Source organism: Strigops habroptila, chromosome 1 (assembly GCF_004027225.2).
Source record: "Strigops habroptila isolate Jane chromosome 1, bStrHab1.2.pri, whole genome shotgun sequence".
NCBI lineage: Eukaryota > Metazoa > Chordata > Aves > Psittaciformes > Psittacidae > Strigops > Strigops habroptila.
The window spans coordinates 129,859,616-129,887,524 of record NC_044277.2 but is presented as its reverse complement, the minus strand read 5'-3'; the positions used below and the strand labels follow the sequence as shown (position 1 = coordinate 129,887,524).

Here is a 27,909-nt window from a genome sequence, read left to right as displayed (position 1 = left end):
TGGTGTAACAGAGGACTCGCCAGCTCCTCTTACTGTCAAGAAAAATTAACTAACCTAAAACTTTTGGCTGATGTCTGTTGTAGGACAGCATACTTCTGAGGTAGTCTTGAGATCCTCTGATGGATGCTTCAGGACACAACATTAACAATATACAACAGCATCAAAAATGACGCCCCAACCATCAGTGCTTTATTTTTACTTTTAAACTGTAAGAATTAAATGGGAGATTATTTATTCAGAACTTTTCTGACGTGGTATATGATCAGTCTCAAAAGACAGAAACCATCTTGCAGAGTATTTGTATTTCAAGTACTTATCTGGGGTTATTTATATTCTTGTCACTCCCCCCGCCCCCAGCTAACATGGAGTCAGATTCTATTCTCAGTTAGCCCAATGAAAGTCCACTGAAATCAATGGAATTAGTTTGGATTCACTCCAATATAACAGAGAACAATGGCACTGAACATCACTATTGTGCTTTCGCACCTAAGCTGCTCCTTCAAAATATAAGTATTTGAGTCATTCCCGCTCTCTAATTTTAATGGAAATATATCTGCTTTTTCTTCACCTGGAAATTTTAAGTGATTAGCAATGTCCAGTCTGTTCACAGACGCACTCTCTTCCAACGTGGTTCGTAAAGTCTAAATTGACCTCCCTTTCCCCCTCTCAGTACCTGGTTCCAATCACACTCAAATCATGTTACTTATTATTCCTACTATGAAAATCATCAAATACAGTAGGTAAAGATTTATTGTATCTCTTTAAGAAATAAATAATTCATTGAATACATTAGATGGAGTATTGTAGACTTTCTGAAAATCAACAAGATAGCTATTTCTCGCAGCTTATATGGTTTAGAATGCTTTTAATCTTGGAGTAGATAATAAGTTATGTTTCTGGAAAAAAAAAAAAGGCAAAAGGAGAGTTATGTAAATAAACACTAAGCCTTTCTCCTCTGAAAAGTAACTGTGTTCAGAAAAGCATTTAAAAATGCAAATAAATTTAAGGGTTTGCTTAAAACAATGCAATTTAATAAATTATCTCCTGACAAGGAACCACACAATTTTCTCTGAAATGAGCTTTAAATTGGCATAATAACAAAATATACCCTGGAACAGGGCTACATTTAGTTTGGAACCCATCACATTTCTTATGAAATCTGGGATAAAGTGGGAGTAAAGAAAGGGGATAAACAGATATTTTTAATTGTGTTTAAATTACCAGTCAAACAAAATTTTAAAATATCATTCTCATTCTTTTCCAGCACTTGAAGTGTTAAGTAGGTGACAGGTTTGAAATGACCAGATTGTGGTTTGGTCACAAATAATAGAAGACCACAATGTTCATCGACTGCTCCAGGTCACTGAAAATCCCAGCCTTTGGTCTTTGATCTAAAGATAGACGACATACTAAAAATAGACCTACATCCTTGAGTGAAACAGAAGAGCCAGCAGTCTTATTTTTTTATTGTAAAGGTTTTACAAATTCTTCAGCTGGGATCAAGGAATCTTATATAGGAATCTAGTCATAATCCAGAATAGTTTTAGAAAGGATTATTCATTTAGATCAGGTAGAATTTCTGAAAGATTGGCTTTGCATCCAAAGATACGTACAGTCAGTTTAATCTAACATCTGTGTCTTCGAATTTGATTGTTGTGATGTTGCCATTTCATTATAAATGAGAAAGGTATTCAGTCATGCTGAATGGGGATATTTATATGTAAATACAGGAATTTTTGCTTTGGCAATAACTTCATTTCTGGGATGCAAGTTTATGTGATTCTCCAAATGCTACATTAAATGCCAAAAAAACCTGACACAAAGTAAAGCCAAAAGACAAGCCTGTTACTCTGTCCCTGAACACGTTTAATGCCTCACTTCTACCCAGCAGGCAACATGAAACTACGCAATGAGACAAAGAAGATGATTTGAGCCAAACTTGCTCCTGGTGTAGGTCCCCTGGAAATCAATACATTTGTTCCCAGAGTGAACCAGGACACACAGCTGCTTTATGTAAGTGCTCACCAGGTTCATTGACACAGAAAAGCCTTTGCGTCTTCGGGAAGAAAACGTGAAAATACAGAGATGGTGACACAAAATATTTACATTGAAAGTATGATCATGTTGTAAATTTAAGCCCCCTCAACTTCAGAACAATCGGAATTAAGCTTGTCTTTGCAACTTTAATTTGAGCTTGTTGCACATATGCATGATAATAAGTCTTTAACTGCACAGACACATACATCATTCAGTGCATAGGATGGACGATGCTCCCTGAGTGAGCAGCTGTTCAATATTCTTTTTATTCTTATCACTCAATATGTGGCTCCATGCCTTCCTTACTGCACATCATTCAAACCCTGCACAGAATACTGAATTATTAATATCTTTATGGGTGTTTCTATAGCATTCTCTGCTAGGGTTTCTGAGTGCTTCCCAAACACTAATTAATTTATCTTTAAACCTGTGAAGTGAGACTGTACTATTAGACCCACTTTACAGATGGGGAACTGAAGTACTGAGCGGTTATGGCCAAGATTGAAGAAAATGTCCACTAATTTGGGGTCCTCAATGTGATGTGCTTAGAGCTGGATTTTCCAGCATGCCTAGCATTTTTACAGTACTTCATACACTTAAAGCATAATCCCATTGATTTCAGCAGCATCTGTGAGTACTCAGTACTTCTGTGAATTGGTCCCGAGTATCTGAAGTTGTGCACTCAGAAAATAAGGAATACACAGCAAGTGCACCTATGAAACCTTCACTTGAATCGTGTGAGGAACCTGAGTCTACAACAGGGACAGCATCAGGACAGACGAGAGGTCACTTCTAGCACTATGGTTCCAGGAGAATCCTTTTACCCACAATAATATTCAGCTGTTTTCACCAAAAGAGCTTGCTTTCTCCCTATTTTGATTTCATTCATAGCAGCTTCTCACTTTTTCATGATATTCCAGCAGATGATAGGCTTTTATGTTCAAGCACCCTGGCTTGTTCCCTGAGAACCCCCTGTGGCTGTCCTGGAACAACGTGGGAATGCTGTAGAGAAAAAAAAAAAGGAGTGACTGTGTATTTTAAGTTTGATTCATAACAAGGAGGGGGACACTTAAGGCTGGCAAGGAAAGCTTAATTCTGTCCATTTCTAATCCCTCAATTGCATGCTCAACTTTTAAAGTTTTTTGTGTGCTAATTTTTAGTATACAGGGGGTTTAACCTTCCTTTTTTTAAAAAACATCCTGATGAAATGGGATTTCTACTCTGTAGAACCACACTGTTACTCAGGGCGGCTCTTTGGCATGGCTGACATCTTGCGATTGACAGTATCATCTTCTACAAGTCAAGATAACCTAGAGGCCACAGCAGTGGTAGTTACTGAGCTCCACAGGAACCCACCGCAGGAGCGCACACGACATCCTGCCAACAGATTTTACGGCTGTTTGCTTTGCAGCCGTGAAATCTCAGAGCAAATCTTGGGGGGAGTTTGTGCTGGTAGTGCCTTTCTCCTTCTAGGATACCCCTTGTGATCGTACCTCTCCCTTCTAAATCCTTCTACACCTATTCAACAAAAGAAAATTAGTTAAATTATGCTTGTTCCTAAACAATTTGGAATTCATGGGATTGTAAATTCTGAATCTTTCTTTTTTTCTTTAAACTTTTTGAAAGTTTTAAGATTTGGCAGACCACTGGTGTGGAAAATTTCCAAGTTTTAATGGAAATTCTGACATTTTAAGAAGCATAAAAATAGAGCCTTAGAATGGAAACTATTGAACTATGTTAACTTCCAAATTTTGGAGAAGGCAGGGGATAGACAAGGACAGTGTATTTTTTCCTGGTCAATTCTGCCTGTTATCATTGCCTAATTTTCTTACATTAGTACTCATATCCCTTTGATTAAAAAAAAAAAAAAGACAAAATTATTTATACTGATAGCAATGAGCTCTTTGTTGTTCTTGTTTGGGGTTTTTTTTGGGGGGTGGTACAGGGGGTTTTTTGTGATAGACTATCTTTATACATGGCCATGTTTTATATTTGGCTAGTTGGTGATTTTCACCCTATTTTGTAATCTGGTTTCCTTTTAAGGGACATTTAACTTCTGTACTGGGATACATTTAATACCTACACAGTGAGGCAGTCTGTGAATAGGCAAGGATTTGGCAGCTATAGCCACTGTACTCTGCTTCTTAGCAGCCTGTTGAAACTCTAATGACTGATCTAATAAGCCAGAAGTATTAGAAGGTCAGAGTGAACAACATTGCTCAGTTTGACCTTCCATTATTTATGGTTTGTCACATCAGCTATCAAAGCTCCAAGCCAGGGGCTGATAAGGAGCTGAATCAGCAGCACAGGCATGACACTGCAACATTCTGGCTTTGTGTGAATAGTGACCCTGCATTGTGGTGACCTGTGCAACCACCCATGACACATGTCCCTAAAGGTGGTCCCTGCCTGTTCGCCATTCCATGTAGAAACTCTTTTTGTAAAGTTAAGCATTAGCAATACAGTTGGCACTCAACTATTTTTTTTTCTTTTCCCTAAAAGGCCTAGACCCCCAAATAATGTTTGGATTCAAAGGCTCCTCCTTTCATAACAGATCTATTTTCATGCTGTTGTGACCATAATTTAACGATTAGCTATATCATGTGGTGCAAAAAAAACAAAAACCCCAAACTACCAAACAATCTAGAACCCAGCGGCATCAGGGCATCAGATGCAATCACATCTCCCTCACCTGAGACAGAGGGAGCTCACCCAAGCAGAAAAATTGTTTGGAGGAGCAACGAATGGGCTGGAGAGAGTGACCCACTGCCTAAGATTAACTCCTGTCTGTGTTTTAGCACAGAGAAAAATGGACTGGAGTAGGGTTGGCGCAACCCAGTGGGTGAGTTTTACAGTCTTCGGTATGTTAGATTCTCAGTGGGATCACAGAGCTAGCAAGAGGACACCTGCTGGAAAAGCCCCTGTAGGCTAGTTGTCCAGCTGTGGGACAGTACGAATGCTAAGGAGTCTGAGAAGCCAGACATACTCTAATCCAAGCTGGGAACTGATGTGAGACAGCTGCCCATAAATCAGGCGTTTCACTGTTGTTCACTTGTATATAGATGAGGGTAACCATGTTAACAGTTCTGAGGTTTTTGTTACATTCATTTTATAATTTTTATACTGTCATGATGCAAATGTGAACATTATTTTAATGGATTCTGATGTAATCAATAGTAGTGTTGCTCCTCACTTCAACAGTGAAAGCACTTTTCCTGGAGGCAGACAAAGTGACAATCTTGGCCAGGTCATTAAAGGCTGTGATTTTGTCTCTGCCCATTTCACGTAATTTAACAAATCATGAACACCTACCTTTGAAGGGTGCCAATCCAAAACACAAACTACATGCCATAAGTAATGAGGAGTTTAAGCATGATTCCTTTTCATAAGACAAAGACAAATTCTCTGAATTGCTTCAGTGTCTATGTACTCATTAAACTCTTCCTAAGCTTACTAACTTTCAGGATTTGCTTACCCAAAAAGATTTAGGGGAGGTACTCGGCCAAAATATCCCTAAGGTTAGTTACAATGCTGATAACTCTTGCAATTTGATTGTGATTGTCACAATATTTGGGGGTTTTCCCAAGCTTCAGACCCCAAAACAAAATGCTCTTGCAAAATTATCAGCTCTTATTAAAAAGGCACACAACAAAAACAAATACTGTTCTGCACTGTTTCACCAAAAAAAGGCTTAAAACATGTACACCCCAAACTCATAAACCAGAAGGAAAATAAAAAATATTTAATTTGTATCATCTCATGAGAAGTCCATGGCAGAATTGGCAAAGGTTTGTTTGCCTTCTGTTACAAAGCCCAGGGAAATTCCTATACACAGTGGTCTGGAGAAAACTTACTGGAGTATTTCTATTGGAAAAATGAAATTTACAAGCCAGGGTTCACTTAGTTTACTTTATAAATAAGGCAGCTAACAGGACTGTCTTTTCTGAGAAACAAGTGAAGGCCAACAATTAATTACATGCTGCTTCCCTCAGCCAACACATGCAGGAAGATATTCACCTTTGGCCAGTCTAGCGAGTCCCTTTCCTTCCTTTAAGTTACTGTCCTTTTGACTAAAAACTTCCCTCTTGCTTTGAGTATCAAATTCCAACATTACGGAGATAGAGAAGCAGAGACTTGAGGATTCACCGAATCAACTGCCATCTCCAAAAATCTGGACGCCTAGATGAAGATGAGTATATCACTCCACACAGGGCAGAGACAAGTTTGGTATGTACGTGGAAAGAAGTGGAGGAAAGTGTTCCTGATCCGCACAGACTGAGAGGAGCTCATAGTTCATGATTCTCTTCTTCAGTGCAGGATATTTTCCTGTTTCTGGGTTTTTTTTCTGAATTCTGTGATAGAGGCTATGGACCCAAGCTGGTTCTTCCATCTGTAAAGAGTAAGCACTGATAACAATTTTTACGTGGTCTTTTTATGCAAGTTTGGATACCATCTTTTGCAACTGGTAGTGACAGATGAAAGTCTCCCCTAAATATCATCTGATACGGTCCAGTAAGGTCTCTTTCTTCTAGCACTTGCTAACAGTAAATTCCTTGAGATTAGACTGGTATTTCCATGGAAAGTGTAATCCATTTATTTTTACTCAGAAAACCTTAAATGAATCAAGATGAGCCTTTCTGAGAAACTGCCTCCTTTCTGCAGCCATTCTTCTGTTTCTAAGATCCACAGATATACAGTAAGTAGAACTCTCGAATCTAAGTAGGAGGTAACTGTGACTGAGCTGCTGAGACTCTGCTTCTTTCAGCGGCAGCATGGGTGTAAAGCAGAAATCAAAAGTCAAAATCACCATGTAAACACAGCCTACCTGTCACCATGCATGCGACAGGCAGTCTGACAGTCTAACTTCAGATTGCAGATTCCCCCCTTCAGATTGCAACAGAGCTGGGTTTCACAGTGTCTAAACCTCTCTGGACATTCTGCACTTCATAATGCCTCCCCTAAATCTTGGGGCTGTGAAGCTGAAATTGCAGGCTACAGAGGTGTATGCCTAACACAACTGCCACTGGATGGGATTTTGGGATTTATTAAAGCAGCTTTTAACTGTGATTATAAGAAAAGCAACCCACAATCTACACTAGTGTGTACTACTAGACTACTAGTTTGTCTGCTTTTGGAAGAGGATCATTCATTAATTCAATATATTACTTGAATGTCTATTCTGGTTTTTGCTGCATATTATACCAAAGGTGATGAGGTTATGTGGTTAAACGTTTCTTGTATGTGGCAATGTATTTTTCCCAGCCTTTTCCACTCCCTTCTCTTCCTCCGCCTCCCCTTCCCTCTCTCTTCTGCTCCATATGGACATATGTCAAAAAATGCCACTTTTGAGCTGGCCAGGAATCAGCTAATTTACATCACTTGTTTTCTTCTTCATCCAGCACTCAGCAGTTGTAGTGTAACTCCCAACCTGTAAGAATAAATATTTTCTGCTTTACACTTATGTATACATCTGCAATTTACATGCCAAGTGCCACATGCCTAAGTATAATAAGAATCACTGCTAACCACTTTCATTTCAATTAAAATGTGTCTTATTAAAAAGTCGGGTTTAAACTAAACTAATTAGATATTAAAAAATAAAATAAAAAATAAAATAAACAACCCACCACATAGTGGGATTGAAATTCCAAAGACCTTTTATGCTGCAAATTCTACTATTCAAGCAGTGGGAAAACAATTCAATTACATGCAAGGGCTTGTAGAGACTTGCTTAATACATGATGAACACGCTGACCAAATACTCAGTCCTCCTACCTCTCTATCCCAGAAGTATCTGAAAGGACCAGGACAGCTGTAGTCTTCCTGATTTTGGGCCACCGCCGAGAATGGGATGACAGATGTTGAGCTATTCTTTCAGTGCAGGCGGGAACTCCTCTCTGTCAAACAAAGAAGATTGACAGTCTCAGAGCCCAGTTTATTTGTATAAAAAAAGCCAGCTGCTTCTTTAACAGTTGAAGGCAGTATTCCTAGCATAGCAGGAAGTAGATGAATAAATTAATAACTACTAACATGATGTTATCTGTTGAGTGATTCTGTGGAAACAGTAATTCCACCAAAACGTAGCATAGACTTAACGACAGTTTTCCCCACAGAATGAAATGTGTCTGTAATACTGAACATACCAAGTTCCTAAATTCATACTTGAAGCTCTCCCCAAGTTTTGTGCAAGATCTAATTAATACTTACTGCTATCATATATGAAACAGTGAGTGCATCATATATATGTATATATAAAATAACAGTAATTTTAAACTTGCTGCCTGGTGGGCTATATTTTTCAATGCAAACATAGTTCTAATTTACCAATGAATGGACTTTAACCAGTTCAGAAAATCCATTTAGCTATTCAATCTCTCTTTTATCTGCTTTTAATACAGCACGATACAAACTGATATTTAAAGGGCAGTTCTTTACACCACTATTCAATTTTTCATTAGCCAAGAATATCTAAGGCGAAAAAAACCAGTTTATCCCATAAAAGTTTATATTGAAACGTAGTACTTGAAAAACACCAACAGCATATGGTCTGATTAGCATATATTTCCTAGTCACTAAATCTGCAAATTCCTTCTTATTAACTGAGCTTTAAGTATTCAGACCCGAGCACGGGGAGGCGTGTGATTTACTGTTATCTACCCCTACGAGCTTGGCTGGCGTTGCTTTGAAAAACTAAGGTTTGGTTTTGTTGGTACTGAACATGTTACAAACCGACTCCCGGGCCAGCAGCAGGCCCTCTCCATCCCTGGTCGCGGCCCCGCTGCCCCGGCCACTCCTGCACGCAAGCAGCACCAGCGGCAGCCGAGGCCGAGCGGGGCACCGGGGCGGGCTGCCGAGCGGGTACCAGCGGGGAACGCGGCACTGCAGCGCCCCACACACATACACCTGCCCCAGACGAAAATGGCGCCACCGCCGCTCACACTCGACAGCAACACCCCCCGCCCGCCAGGAGCTGCCCTCCCCGTGTGCGCGGGGCGGGCCGCAGCCCTCACCCCAGGCAGCGGCGGCACCCGGAGCGCTCCCCACGGGCTGGGCCAGCCCATCTGTCTCGCCCGCCTGTGAGGGCGCGGCTCCCGCCGAGAGGGCGGAGCGGGGCGGGAGCGGGCGGAGGGGTGGTGGCGGGGGGCGGAGGGGGGCTGGGCAGGGTGGGCCGCGCCTTTTGTGCTGCGCCCTCCCAGCCTGTCAGCGCGGGGGGCGAGCGTGATTGAGGGGGAGGGTCGCTGCCGGGGGGGTATGTGTGTACACGGGGCAGTGCGCCGGGGTCTGCGGGCTCCGGGTGCCCTCCCGGCAGCGGGTCGTTGTGGAGGGGTTGGGTGCACTCAGCCCGTGCAGATGGATGTGTCGGCTCTTTACATACAGGTGCATTTGGCCTGTGTGTGGATCAGTGAGACTGTGGTCTGACAGGGAAAACCCAGGCTCTCCGCCTGAGCTCCCCGCTGGCAGGTGTAAGGGTGTTTCTTCTCGACACGCTTAGACCCACCCGTCTTCAGCGTGGCCCAAGTGTTTATCTCAGTGTTGTTTCCAGCCCAAGGACAACCCTCTTTCCCACTGTGGTAAAAGTCTGTACTTATTTAATGATTATTTTTCCCCCTCTGTGAAACAGGTAACCACAGTAAACTTCGGCTCAGACTTTGCTCTGTTTGAAGACCAGTTTTCCACCAGCACAATTGTAAGTGGCCTTTTGGAAGAGCAATGAGTTTTACTACCAGCTGTGTCCAGCTCACCGAGGGTCTTTTTGTCTCTGGTCTCTGGCCTTTTGTCTTGTAGCTTTTGTACAGATCAGTTGTTGCACAATTAGCTAAACACACCAGGAGCAATGGTGTTCTGTTCTCCTCATTGCTCAGTGTCCACTGGATCTAAAATGTCAGCCTGTGTTTTCGCCTTGGAGCTGAGCTCCAGGACTCTGCATTGCCGCCACTGCTTCGGTCATTTCAACAGGTCACATTGTACGCCTGGTACAGCAGAGCTCTTCCTCTTCACTGCCACATTTTCCTCCAGTTAGTCACGGCAGAAACGCCGGATCCAAAAGCCAGAGGAAGTTGTTCAGAGCTTCCTGCTGGTTTAAACCAAACCTGCCTGTCCACAGTTGCCAGCTATGCAGTGCACCTTCTTGATGGATGTTACAAGAAATAGCGCAGTGCTTTCCACTCAAACAGAAGCAGCCCCATGTTTTGGGTCCTAGTGGACGCTGACCCTTCTAGAAAATCTTCTGGGCATCTCAGAACTTTTAAAAAAGATAAAATGGACCTAGTCACCTGGACAGACACAACACATTAGACTGCTTCAACATGAAAACTCAAGATCTTCTGCTCATTGTGTGGGTCCTGAAATTTCATTCGTAGTTCCCAGTAGGGCTACCCTCCTCCATCACTTCACACGTGCCGGGAGTGCTGACATGTTTGTGTTCAACAAGGGTAAAATCAATGAAATATATATCCACCGTGAGTGTGAGCAGATTGAAGGTAAGGAAAGCATCACACAAGGTAATGTCCCGGGCAGTTGTGTGCAGGGTAACATACTGGTTGTGAGAAAACCACTTTGTCAGCACTGGCTATGTTCCCCCCAGGCACAATCCCAGTGGTGACCTACCTGTTTCCCAAGCAACGGGGAGGGGGGGAGGAGAAGTAAAACTGTTAATGAATACTGAATATCATACTTCTGTTCCACAGGTCCTAGATGTAGTCCAATGAACCCCCACCACACCGAGCTAGCATGAAAAAATAGAGCCACTTGGGTTTGGGGTTATTTTAGGAATTGGCAGGCACATGGTTTATTCTTGAAGATATGAGCAGAAGTCTCCTGTGATGGAAAGAAAAACCCATCATGGATAAGAAGGTGTTTCCAGCCTATCTCTTCAGGACTAACTGGATTTATGATGTGGAGGCGAGCGTGGAGAATTGCCAAAGTGGTCTGGATCCCCGGGGAAGGGGGGCAGGATCCGTCCCACCCTGCAGAAAGGTAACAGACCACAAGGGACGAAGGCAGGATCGGCCTCCCCGGGGAGCCCTCCAGCGTGAAAGTGCCTTCCCTCCGCTGGTCTGCGGGAACGGGGCGGCTGAGGAAGCCCTCGCCTACCACACATCGCAACTGTGTTCTCCTCGGCCACGGCATCCTCTTAAAATATATATATATATTTATATATATATATATACCGCTCGGCTCCGACGAAGGTGCTCACCCGAAGAGCCGGCACTGCGGCAGCACTTCATTGCAGCGTAATGCACTAGGGGAAAAAATAGAAGGGGCTCATTATTGTGGTTGATAAACATAGGAAAAGCACATGCCTGACCTTTCATTTGTACAATTAATTGTTCCAGCGGAAAGAAAATGAGTCTTAATTGTGCGCAGCTTCCTAGAGGATCAGCTGTGTGTGCCCCTCCGCGCTCAGAAAAACGCGGCGAAGTTTTCCTGGAGGCTTTTACTTCCCACTAGGGCAGGAACAAGAAGGAACGCAGATGTCTATACCGCTCCCCCCCACAGACACACACACACAGTTCTCCCCCAGAGAGAAAGAATATTGAACTATAGCCCTATTTAACCAACCGAAGGACGGTGTTTTCCTCATGCGTTTGCAGTGCTATTTTGTGCCTGTAATAAGGTAATGCCTTATAATGTGCTGTCAAATGCTGTTTCAGAGATCAAGGGTTAGCCCGAAGCAGCACCTTAAACCCGCGCTCTGAATTTGGCTGTGAAATCACGCCGGTAGCAGTGAGCGGTCAGGGTTAGGCGGGGGACTCCCCAAGACCTGCGCGGGTATCCGAACGGGGTACCCCATGCGGGCTCCGAAGGAGCCAGCGACTGTGTCCTCACGGTCCCCCAAGCCCTGTTCGGGAAGCGAACCTCGGTGGGTCGGGGGGGACCCCAAATTCCTTCCACAGCACCGACATTTCAGCCGGCCCTGCTGGGGGTGAAGCCCGTCAGAGACTGAAGTTTTGCTTCTTTCAGGACGGCCGGAAAAATCTTTTTGTCTGGCCCCGGTGGATGATTAATAACCCCCCGGCACCGATCCTGCCCTCGGCATCGCTGCGGGGCTCAGCCCGCAGAGCGGGACACGCATCGGGCCTTTCCTGTGTCGCGGCTGAGATCCCGCCCCGGGAGTGTGACCGTTGCAAACACATATCTTCCCGACACCGGTTTTTAATCTCTAAATCCCAAAGTGACATATTCTGTGCTCCTTAATAGAGCACGACGCCCATTGACTTCTATCCCATTGACTTCAATGGGAGTTTCGCTCCATTAAGGACTTGCAGAATTTGGCCTAAACTGACCGCAATAATTTTGCTGCCGGTAATGGAGCTTCAAAGCCATCTCTAATTAGCCGCAGAGCAAGAATCGTTACACACGCTGTACAACCCGGCGTGTGCTACGCGGGGATGCGGAACAGCCGAGCGGTCCCGCTCACACCCGCAGAAGCTTAGAAACCACGTTCAGATGCAATTGCAACTTCTGCGGAGACAACTAGGGGAAAAGGGTGTCTGGCGAGCCACTTCATAGCTGCTGCCTTAGCATGCGAGCAGGGGAAAAAACCCTCTGAAAAGTTATGAAAGGTTTGATCACTCAGCTTCCTCCCTCCCCCCCCTTTAAAGATGCGTTTAAAAGAATCACAGTCTACGCTGCTGCTTCTATTTATCAAAGATAAACCTAATTAGTTGTGTTTATCCATCACCTCGAGCACTCCTAACGAGTTATGCTAAATCCCAGGGTGCCTCCGAGCAGTGACTTGCTGTAGTTTGGGCTGGATGAGTTTCAGCTTCACGTCTAGCTTCGTGACTAGCAGTTGTCTCAGTACGGGGTGGTAGAGGGGAAATACAGCAGAAACAAGCTCAATCCCCTTTAGCTGGATTCAGCGGTAAAGCCGTTTTCATGACACCACGGTCGTGCAGTCGCCCTTTCCTCAATTCTACAGCTGTAGATACAGCAGCGTGAAGAAATATCTCGTTGCTATTTAATAGCATAACTTAAGGGCTTATACATGTAAATTTAAACCGCTGCAGGCTGCCTATTACCTGTGAATTTTCATTTGGAAAACAGCATTTTCCTCGTGAGATAAAATACTCAACCGGCGAGGATGGTGCAAAGGCTTTCGATCCTTCGAGGTGAAATGCAGCGAGGAAAAATAAATAAATAAATAAATAAATAGTTAAATACCATAAACTTCTAAGGCGATTATGCAAAATCTTCTCGAAGAACTAAGCCAGACGAGAAGAAAACCCGCCCGAAATCTCTAGACATGCCCAGTGTATCAGTCATCTATTTTTTAAAACATGGGCTCGGAAGTTTTGGTCAGTATTCTAGGCAAAATATGCTCAACAGATGATAGTGGAGATGCAGCCAGAAAACAACTCCAGCTATTTAAACTGCCAAATGAGACATAAAGCCGCATTGTAAAAATCATCTGGAAAACAGGTTTTCCTATTGAAGTCGCTATGTGTTAATTACTGTGATCTGGAAGAGCTCTGTATCTAAACGCCTGGAAGCCGACTTTCACCCCGCATATGTAAATGAAGAAAGTGCTGAATCTAAGCCAGAGGGTTCATGTTCGGATTCATTTCCGTGCATGCCTAGACATTAGTATGTGTTCATGTGGGGTTCGTACAGTACGAGGTGTTATTTCCTTATAAAGAAACACCAGGTCTCGCTTTCCATTCTCCTTACAAAATTATTCGCATTATTTATGCTACATTGAGCGATCTAATTTCTTCGTGATAGTCAGCTAATTGCTCTGGCAGGTAATTAGAAGCGGTTTACAACGCAAAGGGCTTTTGCGGTGCCCCTCGGATTATTAAGTTGCTCTGTAAATTATACCATATTTGCCGAAGAGAGGGAGGGGGAAGGGGCTGACGATCTTTTGAGAAGTTCTTCTCCTGCGATCAGAGCTGAAACACGTCCCCGTCCCCCCCAACACTTAAAAAAATGGGGGGAGGGGGCTCTTCCAGGGCTCGGAGTCGAATTATTCTCAAGCACGCGATCTGAAGCCCATTTTGTTCGTGCTCACTGGTCCAGAATAACTTGGCCATAATGGCCGGGAATGGGCCAGGTCTGCAGCAAGCTTCCTGCGCCCTGGCAGCATCCAGCAGGCATGTGGGAAAAGAATGGCTTAAATGGGGACATCTGTTCAGTGCTGCTCATCTCGCTCCTGCGGCCAGGTCGGGTTAAGAGAATAACCTGTTCGCCACCTTGCCTCCTTCCCGCTGCTCGCTTGCCTCCCCTCCCTCTCCTATCAAGTTAATAAGGCTGATGGAAAGGAAGGGGGGGGGGCAGGAGGAGGGTGACCTAATTGCTCTGCCATATAGGCAAATAACGACAGGGAAAGGTGGCAGCTACATTGTAAGAGGAACAGTAAATATATCAATATTAGGGTCTCTCAAGTCAGATCGCAGGAGTTCTGCATTCAAGAGAAGGCTGCGGGGCACGCTGAGCACGCAAACCGACATGGGCAAAACCTTTCTGGCTTTAGTGCTCCGGGGATACGTCTTTCCCGAGGACCAGGGGTTCTTCCACTTCCAAACGGCAGCGAGCAAAGATCTTTTTTATTATTATTACTATTTATTGCGTTGTGGGTTGGGGGGTTTTTCTTTTCTTTTTTTTTTTTTTTTTTTTTTCCCTTCCAGATTGACTCTTTTGGCGCAGTTGGCAGAACAAAGAAATAAATAAATACATACATACATGCGTGGAAAGCTTTCCTTTTCAGCTGTGTTCTCTGCAGGCTGTGCCTTTGGGTGCTGTAGGATTTGTACATGCAAGTGTCTATCACACCCACACATGTATAGACACGCAAATATACACCGGCGCGCATGTACATATATATATGTATATTTATATATAAATAGCATGTATTTCGGGGCATGATCGAGCTTCAGGCAGCCTATCGAATGGGAATGTCCTGACCTACCGGACAGCGATTTTTCAAACGTTTACTGTATCTTGTCAGCCGTTTGTAAAGCTTGTGCGATGAGTTGAACACATGTGTGGTTAAACCACCGGACCCAGAGCAGCTCCGAGATTATTTGTAATTAAACACAATTCCCAAAGTAACATTTATCTTCCAGAAACTGCGATTGCAATTGTCAACCGTCTGGAGGAGACGCGGGGTAATCTGGAAGTATTACCTCCTCTCCTAACGGAGCAGAATGAAAAGAAATCAATACTGCTAAGGGGAAGAATTTAGTAGTTTTTAAGTGTAAGTGGTGCCTGGGAGAAAGTGATATGTAATAGGAAAAACAGAAAGCAGCTTAAATCTAGCCTAGAAAGGACCGAAGCCACCGGCTCTGCAGCCGCGGCGGGAGCTCCGCGCTTGCCCCGCCCGGCCCGGGGGCTCTTCCCAGGCGCTCGGCCCGGGGGCTCAGTCTCCCTCCGGCGGCTCCCGGTACTTACATGAGCGCCCAGGAAACGCCGATGCGTGCACAGCAATAACACAGCGGGGGGGGGGAGGGGGGGGCGGGGGGGAAGAGGGAGGGCAAGGGAAGCGGGGAGAGGGGGACAGAGGAAAAAGGGGAGAAGAAGGAAGAAGGAGGAGATGCGGGTCGGATCTGGGCGCACACCGGCGATGTGAACAGGATGGGTGTGAAGGTGCCTGTTCCTCTCCCTCCCCAGGCACGCACACACCAACATGTGAGCGGCGGCTTCCCGGGCTAATCTAATTACAGGGACCTTGCAGAGGCGCAGCCAGCTTGCTGCTTGCTTTTTTTCTTTCCTTTTTTCTTACGCAGGCCTAGACAAATAAATAAATAAAAGCCGAAAGACACCGATGTGAATCCCCTCGGCCGGCTGCGAGCAGGCAGGTCGGCGTGTGACCTCGCCAAAGTGGCTCAGCGAGGAGCCGGGGGGGAGCAGCCAGGCCAGGCTGGGAAAGACGGGGCTGGCAGCGGGAAGTGGAGCCTGGCAGAGTTAGTGGGTACCTGGAATGGACATGTTTGCCGTGATGGAAGAAGTAACGCCGGTAACCTACATAGCGATAGACGCAGGCACCCGGGCAAGGGCAGTCTGCTGCCGCCGGCGGCACCGGCTGCCCGGCTGCGAGCCCCGGCCAACGGAATTACCCAGTCAGGCAGTGAGAGAATCGTCCCAGGTAAACCACAGCAACGCGGAGGTGCGAATGGAGGTTAAAAACCGGCTTAAATCACCCCCTTTGCTCAGTGGCCGCCAAGCATCACACGGTCCTTGCTAACTGGTGGCTATTTTGTTCCGTTTACGTGCTATTCCCTTTTCCACTCTCCGACCAAGCCGAGCCCCCCTGCGCCTGGAGCACTGGTTGTCACCCCTCGGTAAATCTCCCCGGTGACAACCTCCAGGTCCAGGTGGCAGCGGGGGGGTTACCTCCCTGTCCCCACACCCATATCCCCCCGCCCAGGGGCAGCGGGCGCAGTGGGGCAAGCCCCGGGGGACGCAGCTGTTGCCAACACCCAGGGAGGGCGAGGGCAAGGCCCCCGTCCGGGGGCTTCCCATTCAGACCCCGGGAGCGGAGCCGGGAGCCGAGGAGACATCAGCTGGAGCAGGCTCAAGGCGTGTGCCCGAAAATTGGCGCAAGGGTGGCAGGGAATGCGCTCCCTCGCTTATCCTGACATTCAGCATACGGCGTGCTCAGCACTCAGCTTAATCTTCCCAGCTATGGCTTTTCAAATAACACAGACCTCTGTTTCCCCGAAGAGAACCCCCACCCCCCTACACCCCGGTAGAGCTGCCTGCAGACAGGCGAGGACCCCTGGTACAGAGCTCTATCCATCTCTGTCTGCTCGGCGGTCGCAGCGCGGAGGGTCGCGGGCTTCTCCGAGGAGAATCCCCCTCCCCCGGCAAGGTTAGCGACAGCTATCCTTGTGGCAGAAGTTCCGAGATTGCTAATGTACATTGTAGACACAAGATGTTAGGTAGACTTGAGCAAGTTGTTCCCAGGATGTAAATTAGGTCCCAAAAGCTGTTGTCCAAATCGAAGAAACAGAGAAATTAATCTGGGAGACTATCCATCATAGCCTGTAATAAAGGGAGCGACATGGATGAGACAGATGATATGATTAAGGAGCTGTGGTCGTTTTAATTAACTTTTTGCTGTCCTGTAATGATCAAACTGGTCAACAGACCCGGTCAATAAGCATGTTAATATCAAACAAATAAAACCAGGGATGATTAAAAACCTCCTGGTTTATTAAATTTGAAATTCAAATGAAATTTATGCTGCAGATGCATACAGAATGCTAATAGATTTTAGCTTTATTGAGAGTGGATCCCACAGGTTTTCAAGAAACAGCACGAACATTTATCTACTCCCTTACATTAAACTTCAAATGGTGGGGGGGGGGGAAAAAGTTTTAATTAATTTCGGGGAAACCTCTCCTCACTGATCCCCCCCACGCCCCCCACCTGCTTCGTATGTTGATGTACTGCACCCTTAAGTGCAGTGGTCAATAACGCAAATGCAAACAAAATTGTAAGCTTCCTTAAATCCTTTGCCCAGCAGGCAATGTATACAAAGGGGGAAGGTTACAGATGTTTCCGTGGCGAATTCAGGGAAGATCAGCTCACCGCTCGCAAAGTTGAGAAGCTGCTGCTTTTCCAGGTTCAGGGGAATTGTCAGAGTAGCAGGAGGATGCCACTGACAGGAGTTCTGTGATTTCTGTTTGGGTCTGATGTGTTTGCCTTTTCTCCTTCCTCCCTCTCTGCTGAGTTCTCTTGCAAAGACTCCCACTACTATTTTTACAACGAGTTTTTCATAATTTCCAACACTGTGCTTTTAAAGGAAAAGCGCACTGAAAATTAAGGTCTTTCGGCCCCAAATCAAGAGTCAGGGCAAGCATCGGAGCAAACCACCACCAAAAAGATCAAGAAAGGCCACGTTTCTTCTGGGCAGACAAGTGCAGGCAAAATGCGGATGCGACTGGAAGACCCACCCGGAGAGGTTTTCCTAAAAAGAGATATATCCCTAATGCCTGCTCCTTCCTCGGAGGATGGCGAAGTCGCTCAGACTTTCTGGGGCTGAAAGGAATGCGTGTCGATCTTTTTACCTAGCCTGGCACACCACAAAATGCGATTTTCTGTCGCTCTAAAATCTAATGCTCACGATGCTTGTTTTGCTCTTACGCTTTCGGATCTATGTCTTAATAGTTTCTCCCCACCTCCAGCAGATAAAGGAAGTAGAGATAAAAAGTTAATAAGCATTCATACAAGGGAGTATCTCCGGGAAATATTCTTCCCCTCTTCACGGGGGATAGTATTGATTAAATTAAACTCGAAATTTAAACAAGTGTGCATTAGGTCTGTAAAATGAATATCATTATAGAAGGAGACCAAAGCAATGAAGTTAATTCTTTTTTATTTGTTAAACGGAGTTCCCTCCTTCCCCCACCCCTTCCTCCTTCTGGGCTGGCCTGTCACGCCTTCTCAACAGGCTAAAATCATTCAGAGCAGCTCGCGGAGAGAAAACGCGACATTTATGGTAACCGCCAGCCTTCGGAGAAAGCAAGCAGTTCATTAATTTACTTCACTCTTACTTCAAAGTATGATAATGTACGTTACCCCCTTGATCAATAGATATGATGTGCAGTCAATATCCCCACGGCACGGAAACGGGTGAAACCCGAGGCCGAGAGAAGGAGAAAAACCAGCCCCACGCACACGCAGCAAAGCGCCGTGACGACTTTTGCTGCGGAAAACCCGCGGGTGAACGCGCTTGGGCGAGCGGGACCGGAACCGGTTGACCTCAGTTGGACGAGGAGCCGAGGGGAGCGAAGCGCTCACCTCCACCCCCTGGGGCGAGGCGGCGGGGCCGGCGGGTGTCGCTCGGGTGGGCTCCGCCGGGGACGCGCTCCTCGGCGGGGAGGGGGGGAGCATTGTGCGACCTCGCCACCGTGAAATGGTGGGTCTGAGAGGGGTGGGGGGGGCCTGAAGTGTGTGTGTCCCCCGCTGCTTGCTGCTACAAGTACCGAAAGGACACGGGGCGAGGGGGGGACTGGGACCGTAGCCTGCGCTGCTCAACGACGTGACTGCGTGAGGTCATCAGCGCCGTCGAGTTCGGCGGGGCTCGACGGCGCTGATGACCTCACGCAGTCACGTCGTCGAGTGATGCGGCGGTCCCGGGGATTGGCTGTCGGCGGCTCAGCGGCACTTCAAAGCCGGCGAGGGAGCTACAATTGTGGTGGAATGGGCGGAACTGATCATTGTATTGCACACCTCTAAAAAAAACACTGCCTCTGATTTATCAATATAAAAAAGATCCTCTGAGAGGAGGGCACTTTTGTGTGATGGCAACTTCACTTCTAGGGGTGAGTCTAAGGATTTTTTTCTCTTGCTGGTTTAATTGGTTTCTTTTTATTGTCGATTGGAGGGGGTTAAAATAACCCCTGTCTTGACCGGGGCTATCAGTCTCCTCTATTCAGCCTTCTTTTTTTTTTTTTCCCCCCCTTTTTTTTTTCTTTTTTTTTTTTAACGTAGCTACAAGTGAGTTTAGGAGAAAAGAAAGAGCGAGAGGGGGAAAAGGGGGCAGAGTCACTTTTCAGTGAGCAGGAAAAAGGTTTTAAGGGCATTTTGTAGAAACAACCTACAGCGCCTGGGCTGTGCTGTTCCTGTGCCCCGGAGAAGTGGCCTTTCTTCTTTACGTGTGGCTGCTGGAAGGAAAAAAAACCCCAAACAAAACCAAACCAAACAAAAAACCCCAAACCCAAACCAAACCCAGCACTTTTTTTATTATTATTATTATTTTTTGTGTGTGTGCATTTTCTAATTTGCATCAGATTGTGGCTTTTTATTTCCCTTTAAAATAACACAGCCCGCCGTGTCCAGCAGGTACGTTGAACTCGTGTATACATGCATATGTACATATGTTAAATTTTTATATATATTTAATTATCGTTGATACGTAAATGAGGCTTATTTAAAAGCTTTTTTATTATTTTATTTTATTTTTTTAAAGGAGTAATTAGATAATCGCAATTCTATATTTAAGAAAACAGTCTTACTGGCCTGAGGGACGGGGACCGGCCAAGTTCCGGGCAAAGGGAAAAGGCTGAAAAGTAGCTGCCGCCGTGCCGGGGGCATATTTAAAGCTACGGTAAACGGCGCAACTTTTCCCCCCTCTCTTTTTCCCCCCCTTTTTTAACCCTTCCCGAGCTCCTCCGTGGGAGGAGGGCTGGATGGTGACAAAAAGCCCCGGAAGGCGCTCAGCGGCAGAGCCGCGGTGCCGGCTCCGGCAAAGGGATCCTCCCGCGGCAGTCGCGAAACTTTGTGCCCGGAGCTGGGCGGCGGAGCGGAGCGGGACCGGGCAGCGGAGCGGGGCCGGGCGCGGGAGGCGGGCGGCGGCGGTGGGTCCGCTCCGTCCCTGACGCCGGCGGGGCGGCCCTCTCCTCTCTGTGTCCGCAGGAGGAACCGCGGGTAGGCTCCACTCCGCTGGCCATGCTCGCCGCGACCTGCAACAAGATCGGCAGCCCCAGTCCCTCGCCGTCCGCCCTCTCGGACAGCGCGTCCTCCTTCGGCAAAGGCTTCCACCCCTGGAAACGCTCCTCCTCCTCCTCCTCGGCGGGCAGCTGCGGCGCCGTGGGCTCCGGCCTCCCGGGCTTCGGAGTGGCGGGCGCGGCGCGCAACGGCTCCTCGGCGGCGGCGGCGGCAGCGGCGGCGGCGGCCGCCCTGGTCTCGGACTCGTTCAGCTGCGGCGGCTCGCCGGGCTCCAGCGCCTTCTCCCTCACCTCCAGCAGCGCGGCGGCCGCCAGCTCGCCCTTCGCCAACGACTACTCCGTCTTCCAGGCGCCGGGCAGCGCCGCCGGCGGCGGTGGCGGCGGCGGAGGAGGCGGCGGGGCGGCGGGACAAGAGGCGGCGGCTCACCAGCCCGTCTTCATCTCCAAGGTGCACACGTCGGTGGAGGGGCTGCAGGGCATCTACCCGCGGGTGGGCATGGCGCACCCCTACGAGTCCTGGTTCAAACCTTCGCACCCGGGGCTGGGCGCCGGCGAGGTGGGCTCGGCGGGCGCCTCCAGCTGGTGGGACGTGGGCGCCGGCTGGATCGACGTGCAGAGCCCCAACGGGGCGGCCGCGCTGCCCGGCTCGCTGCACCCGGCGGCCGGCGGGCTCCAGACCTCGCTCCACTCGCCGCTGGGCGGCTACAACTCGGATTACTCGGGCCTGGGTCACTCGGCCTTCAGCAGCGGCGCCTCCTCGCACCTCCTCAGCCCCGCCGGGCAGCACCTCATGGACGGATTTAAACCCGTGCTGCCCGGCTCCTACCCGGACTCGGCCCCCTCGCCGCTGGCCGGCGCCGGGGGCTCCATGCTAGGCGGCGGCCCCGCCGCGCCGCTGGCCGCCTCGCCGCGCTCCTCCGCCCGCCGCTACTCGGGCCGCGCCACCTGCGACTGCCCCAACTGCCAGGAGGCCGAGCGGCTGGGGCCGGCCGGGGCCAGCCTGCGGCGGAAAGGGCTGCACAGCTGCCACATCCCCGGCTGCGGTAAGGTCTACGGCAAGACCTCGCACCTGAAGGCGCACCTGCGCTGGCACACGGGCGAGAGACCCTTCGTCTGCAACTGGCTCTTCTGCGGGAAGCGCTTCACGCGCTCCGACGAGCTGCAGCGGCACCTGCGGACCCATACGGGCGAGAAGCGCTTCGCCTGCCCCGTCTGCAACAAGCGCTTCATGCGCAGCGACCACCTCAGCAAGCACGTCAAGACCCACAGCGGCCCCGGCGGCGCTGGTGGCCCCGGAGGCGGCGGCCCCGGCGGCGGCCCCGGCCCCGGTGGCAAGAAGGGCAGCGACACCGACAGCGAGCACAGCGCGGCCGGCAGCCCGCCCTGCCACTCCCCGGAGCTGCTGCCGCCCCCCGAGCCCGGCCACCGCAACGGCCTGGAGTGACGGGCGGAGGCCCGGGGCCGCCGCTTCCCCCCGCCCGCCGCCCCCCCGGGCGCACAGCCCCGCGGCGGGGACGCGGACACGTAAGTAGCCAGCGCGGCTCCTCAAGGACCGCGCTCAGGCCCCCGCGGCCACCCCGCTGCCCGCCCGGAGCCCCGCACGGGGCGGGCGGTGCGGCCGGGCCCCCGGCGGGGGCAGGGGGCTGCTGGGCAACAGGCGAGAGCTGCGGGCCGCCGTGGGGCAGCCCCGCGCCACCTCCCCTTCGCCTTGAGATACCCCCTCTCGGGTTGCCTTTAGAGCGGAAAAAACCCACGTTCCCTCTCGCTTTCCCGCTGGAAACCTGCCCGCACCCCCTCCCTCCACCGCCAGCGCCGGTACAGCAGCGGTGCCCTCAGGCCGCGGGCGGGAGGGCCGGGGTTGCCCCGCGGCGAGGTCTGCGACGGCATCGCCCGCCGGCCGCAGTCATTCTCCCGCGCAGCGCCGAGCCGAGCCTCAGAGCTGTCCTCACCTCGTACACTGCTCAAAGCCCCTCTGCTCCCCGGACCGGAGCGGCAGTACCCCCTCCCTCTCATTTCTTTTCTTTTCTTTTTTAATTTTAACGAATCGTTTACCTCCCCGAGCCCAAATTTGTATCATTCCTGTATGAGTAGGAATCGCGAAATACCCTGAAAATAATTAGGTTGAAAGTCGTATATTTTTTAACTCCAAACACATGAAGAAGCACCGTGGGTTTCAAGCGAAGCTGTAGTTCCAATGCCAAAAAGGGAGGCTGGGAGGGGGAGATAGGAAAATAAACTATTTGTAAAATACGTCTGAACCTATAGGTTTGTACAACTGGGGAATCGTTCTAGATTAGCTAACAATTTAATATAACTCCACCAATGTATCGGTGTGAGGTGCAGTTGTCCAGGAGACGATTTTGTATAGTATTTTTCTTGTAAATGACTTCCAGTAAATATTTGAAAATATATTGAAGTACACTTGAGCTTTTTTTTTTTTTTTTCCTAATTTTTATTTCTTTTCCTGTCACGAGAAAGCGTTATTGTCGCAGTCCTGGTTCACTGCATTCTTTTTCTGGACTCGTTCCTTGAGGCGTACATCAAATCGCACTTCAGGATATAGGTTTTGCTTGAATATTAATTTAGGTAGGCATACAACTGTAATTAAGCAAACAATATTTGATAAATGTTGAATGACATTTAATTTAATGGAGCATGTACTTATTTGCATTTGCTGGCAGTTCAGGTATAGTTACAGTGAGAGTTCTCCTATATTTCATAAAGTGGGTTTGCCACGACCCATATATTAAATAAACTGTCCAAGTGAAACTGAACTAACGTTGGCCTATGTGTATTTCCTGAAAATAATATTGATCAATGTTAATAAACACTCCTGACACTACATTAGCGGTTTGCAATGCTGCAAACTAATTGTCTCATTGTAATGTTGAAATAATTTGGATATTTCACATTGAAATGGAAAGCCCTTCGCTGGAACATTTTAGATTTGCATTTTAAATGCATGAAATGTAATTGATTTTTATCTGTAATATTTTAAATGGTATTAATAAACTCCAGATAAAACATTCTACCTTAGGTCAGCCAGTTGTTTTTCTTCTTTTTAATTCCATCGTTACAGGCAACGATTTACTCTGAGCTCCTATGGCATGAGGTGCTCTTTAGGGTGTTCTGGAGAAAAGTGAAAATACAACGATTTCAATCCCATTGTAAACTCTAGAGCCTAATGAGAGCAGCTCTGAGACGTTAAAATGAGTAAGTCAGCATTCCTTAGTGCTTTTTGTAATGCACTAGTAGAGGAAACTAATGAAATTATTATTATTATTATCATCATCATCATTAAGATTCAGTACCTCTTTCAAAACCAAGTGTGTATGAGGGGCTGCTTTGCATGTGCCTTCTCCTTGGACTTTATTCTTCACATCGAGCCAGATCCACACTGAAAAGCGATTTAATACCGAAATGCGAAGGGTCATCATTGCTTTAAAAGGCAAAATCAGCAGTGGTCCGTCGCTTTTTTTTTGCAGGGAAGGCGTTTGTGGCTAGGAGTGATGCCAGCTGCCCTGGTGAGCGCTAACTTCTGCGGGTCTCGGCGGTGGGAAACTTGGCGGTTGTGTGAGGAAAGCTCCCGGTCGGTCCAGGGCGGGTTTCCCCGCAGGACCGGGAATCTGGGCTGTTTCCAAGGCCGCGGGGTGCTGCCACCCAGCCGGGCCAGCGCAACCGCCAGTGCTATGTCCTTGAAATCTTGTCCAGGGCTGTCTCTGCACACTAAAAGTGCGAGGCTTTCCTAAAACCTGGTGTTTTTTGCAGTTACAGCATCTACTTAGCGTTTTGGCAAAAAAACCCAAACCAAACAACCTAAACCTCACTAACACTTTTTCTTAACACCTTTTTTTTTTTTTTTTTGGGGGGGGGGGGAGGGTGGGCAGGGAGGGGAAAGGAGGAGGAGTGGAAGGCACAGGGGAAGTGTTGTTCCTATTTGGAAATCCGGCCTCCTGGATTACACAGGGAGGAGATGCTCGCTGTCGGGGTACTGAAAAATCGGGGCTGGAGCATAGAATCTGCGTGGCAGAAAGACCTTTCTTTGGTGTGTATGTGTAAAGCACATTATTAGTAATGACCTAACCAGCAGGTGTTAAAATGGGGAGCAAGAAAGTGCAGATGAGTCCACTCCAGATGCAATCGAGATTTTGGTTCTCTGGGTGGTGTAAGGATTAGAAGGGGCTTTTAACGTGCACTAGAAATGGGAATTGTTCTGGTTGAGTTTTGCTGCATTCTCATTTTGTTTCATTACAAATGCAGCCCTCAGAGGCCTGTGAATTTTTCTACTGAAACAAAGCAACAGTTTGCTCTGCTTTCCCCCTCCCACTTTTCTTTTTCTTTTTCTTTTCTTTTTATTTATTTTTATTTCTTTAACACGATGTAAATGGGGTGCCATGCCAGCACCTGATTTCTCCAGTGGGAACAAGAAGCAGCTTTTAGTTACCTGGAGGTTTCAGTCCTGATGGAACGGGCTGAGCACCAACTGAAGAGGAAGTGGAGCGGTGGGTAACTCCCAGTACTGCTTCTCTGATATCCCGCTGAAAAGAAAGTGCTACCAAAATGCCACTATCCAGGAGCTCGTTGGTTTCTTTAGGGCACTGGTTGCAGTCTGGTAGTGGGATAGAGCCAGTGACAAAACTTATCCTTCCCCCAGGACGAGCGTGTGCTTCTGCTGCTCAGGAGCTGCTGGTTTGGATCTGGGCTGTGTGAGAACACACATATTTTTCTTTCTTTTACCAGCAAAACCCAGCACTTGAAGGCTGAATAGCTCCTTTTTGTAGTGGATTTACTTTTACTAAACCCTTACAGATAAGGGCATTGAGTTGTTTGATAGGAGCCGGGAACTTGTCTCTGCGCTGTGCACATCAAGGTAGAGTTAAACTAGTTTGCTGACCCACGGGTCAAACTGGTGTCCATCAACTTACCTTCCAGCGGCCTTCAGATGATTGTGGCCATTCCTGTTTGCTCTCTGACCTTTTAAGTCTCTCTCCTTCAAGCTCGCAGCAATGTCTGTCGAATTTCATGTCCTACTTTTCCCATTATTCTGATTTTTCATTGTCATTTCCCAGTTTAAATTTTCAATAGAGCCATGATGGGAGATGTGTGCAGCTGAGGCAATGTAAAACACCACTTCCTTTTTGCCTGCCATAGTGCCTTTCCCACTCCCCTCAGCCTGTGCCTGCCAAGACTATACAGCAGTCAAAGGGTGTTGGCTTCTTCTTTGCTTCCAGTCTAGGAATGTGAAAGTAGAAAGCAAGAAATGGAATCTCAGACGTTTTATTTGTGGATGTGATGGCTAATCCAGCTGTCAACACCTTCACAGCTGTAAAGGTGGTGGAGTGAGGATACTTGATGCAGTCCAACAAATCTTTCAGTACGAACAGTTGTAAGTATGCACTTGCCAAAACCCGCCACACTTCACTTACATTCCATGAAGCGGCCTCTGGTTTAGGGTTGAAAGAAAGAGCTGAGAAAAGGTGTGAACAAATTAGATGTGTGGTTGCTCACACTTTCACCAGATTTATAATAAAAGGCAAAACTCTTTTGCTGTATCAGAATAACCTTGTGTTTCTTAGTATAAATCAGGGTCTGCTTTCCCAGCACACACCATTACATTTTGCTTTAGTATCCCAGAAGTATTTAAAAAATTATCCTCAGTGTTTCCATGGAGGAAAGCATGTTCTGCAATATCTGCTTTAAAATGTAGAGCACTGTTTTTTTTTTACTATTGTGTGTGTGGCATCTTTTCAAGCTATCTGGCCATCTTGTGCTAAAGCCTATGGGGAAATTGTTGCACATCAGGAAGGTGTGCATTGAGAAAAACCGTGACATTTAGGACAATAACTGCGTTTCCAGTTCTGTGGCTTTCTAACTGCCACTTGAAATTATTCACTTTTTAAGAAAAGGGATTAGGGAAGTGGGGGATAATGGCAAGCAATACTGCATAGGAGCTTCAGTGGGGTGACTAAATGGAGTAACTCTATTTTACACTTGTGGATTTCAAAACAAGCTGGGGCGATCCCACATAACGACTTGAGCGGTGAACAATTTTGTAAGAAGCATATTCATACCGCCTGTAAGGCCTGCTGAGAGGCTGGATGACGGACCCACCTCCCGGGAAGTGACTTCGGTCTTGGCATGTGGAGGTTTCCGTCCAAAGTGCAAAGTGCAAAACACAGTCATGGAGCACCACAACTTTTGCAGGTGAAGTGTTGGGAGCCCCAGGGGCAGCCCCCACACCATCATGCTCTGAACGCTGTCCTGGGGTTTCCCTTCAGGTCGGGGATAGAGAATGGAGGGTTGTGGGATTGTAACACTGAAACTCCTCAAATAGTGTCACAGAAACTTCGTCCTTGGTTAGGGGAAGAGCGATGGATGGGTGCGAGGCTCCTTTTGATCATCTTTTCCTCTTGGAGACATAAAATGCCGTGCAAGTTTCCTTTGCGGGGATGGGGAAAATAATATAAAATAATCTCTTTTTTCTTTTTTTTTTTTTTTTTTTTTTTTTTGAGCAACACACTGTGCTTTACGTCTGGCCACATCTCTTGAGAGAGGAGCATATGTATGCGTGTGCCTATATACTTGGTGCAACCTCCAGCTGGCCCCCGCGTTACAAGCGCGCAATAAAGCCGGCCACTCGCCTACAGCCGTTGCTGCTGGGCGGCAGGCTTTGCACCTCGTCTGGACTGCTGCGAAGCGGAACTGCTTCTTTCGGGAGTGAAGAGCTGCTCCGCATCCCTCCCCTTCCCATTTTCTACTCCGGCTCTTCGCCTAGACTCTTTCCCCTTCACTTCACATCTGCTGTTTTCCGGGAGCGGAGACCTGCCTCTCTATCTCTCCCCTTCACCTTTTTTTTTTTTGCCTCTGCTCGGACATACACACCGACAGACGGACAGACGGACAGATGGACAGACGGACACAGGAGTGCGGGAGAGGGGCTATCGGTCCTGTCGCGGGCTCGTAGCGCCACCCTGCATGTGCGCCCCGTCGGTGGCTGGTCCCTCTGCCCGCCCCCTCGGGCGCTGCCCCGCGACGGTGGGGGTAAGACTCAGATGAGAGGGGTAGCGGGGGGAACCGTCACCGCTTGCCCGTAGCTCCGTGGATGACCCATGTGATGATGGGGGGGGTGCTCCTCCAGTCCCCGTCCCCCAACAGGCATCACACGGGTCCTTGGACCGGGAGCCGGTGTGTGTGTGTATTTTACAGGAATATATCCTGCTGGAGTGGGGACTGCCGCTGTGCTGTAGCCCCATCCCCGGGAAGCAGCATCCCCCCACCTGCAACCCTCAGCTTCGCAGACACCAGCCGCAAGTATCTTTTGAACTCGTTTTATTCTGTACTCCGCAGCCAATTGTCTCTTCCTGAGGAAGAGCTCTCCTCTCCACACTCCATGCCCTGCTTCTCCTCAAGCGACCCTCCGCGATGCTCGTTAGGAGGGTGGGATTGTTTATTTAGGGAAGAAATGATCTAGAAGCGG

General features: G+C 48.0%; 1 protein-coding gene and 1 long non-coding RNA gene across 4 annotated transcripts; one reads left to right on the top strand and one right to left on the bottom strand.

Moving 5' to 3' along the window:
• The first annotated feature begins 19,139 nt into the window (after positions 1-19,139).
• On the top strand, positions 19,140-23,461 carry SP8 (Sp8 transcription factor). 3 transcript variants are annotated; one of them, XM_030507821.1, is made up of 3 exons: positions 19,813-19,827; positions 19,988-20,092; positions 20,401-23,453. In XM_030507821.1, exon 3 carries the CDS (start codon positions 20,434-20,436, stop codon positions 21,874-21,876), a length of 1,443 nt encoding a protein of 480 aa, XP_030363681.1. In that variant the 5' UTR covers positions 19,813-19,827; positions 19,988-20,092; positions 20,401-20,433; the 3' UTR covers positions 21,877-23,453. The 3 variants fall into 3 exon arrangements, with proteins under 3 accessions (XP_030363672.1, XP_030363662.1, XP_030363681.1); XM_030507812.1 differs by lacking the exon at positions 19,988-20,092 and having other exon boundaries at positions 19,140-19,827; positions 20,401-23,461; XM_030507802.1 differs by lacking the exons at positions 19,813-19,827; positions 19,988-20,092 and adding an exon at positions 19,140-19,307.
• LOC115617399 lies at positions 22,941-23,863 on the bottom strand. Its single transcript, XR_003994584.1, has 3 exons — positions 23,744-23,863; positions 23,465-23,561; positions 22,941-23,030 (listed from the first exon to the last, which is right to left on the bottom strand). It is a non-coding gene; the product is annotated as an uncharacterized LOC115617399 (long non-coding RNA).
• Between the last annotated feature and the right edge of the window lie 4,046 nt (positions 23,864-27,909).

Bases quoted from the DNA above. Each gene is read 5' to 3' on its own strand.
- SP8 (XM_030507802.1), top strand. From the start codon at position 19,287: ATGGCAACTTCACTTCTAGGG. The intron at 19,308-20,400 runs GTGAGTCTAAGG...CTGTGTCCGCAG, and splicing joins TGGCAACTTCACTTCTAGGG to GAGGAACCGCGGGTAGGCTC.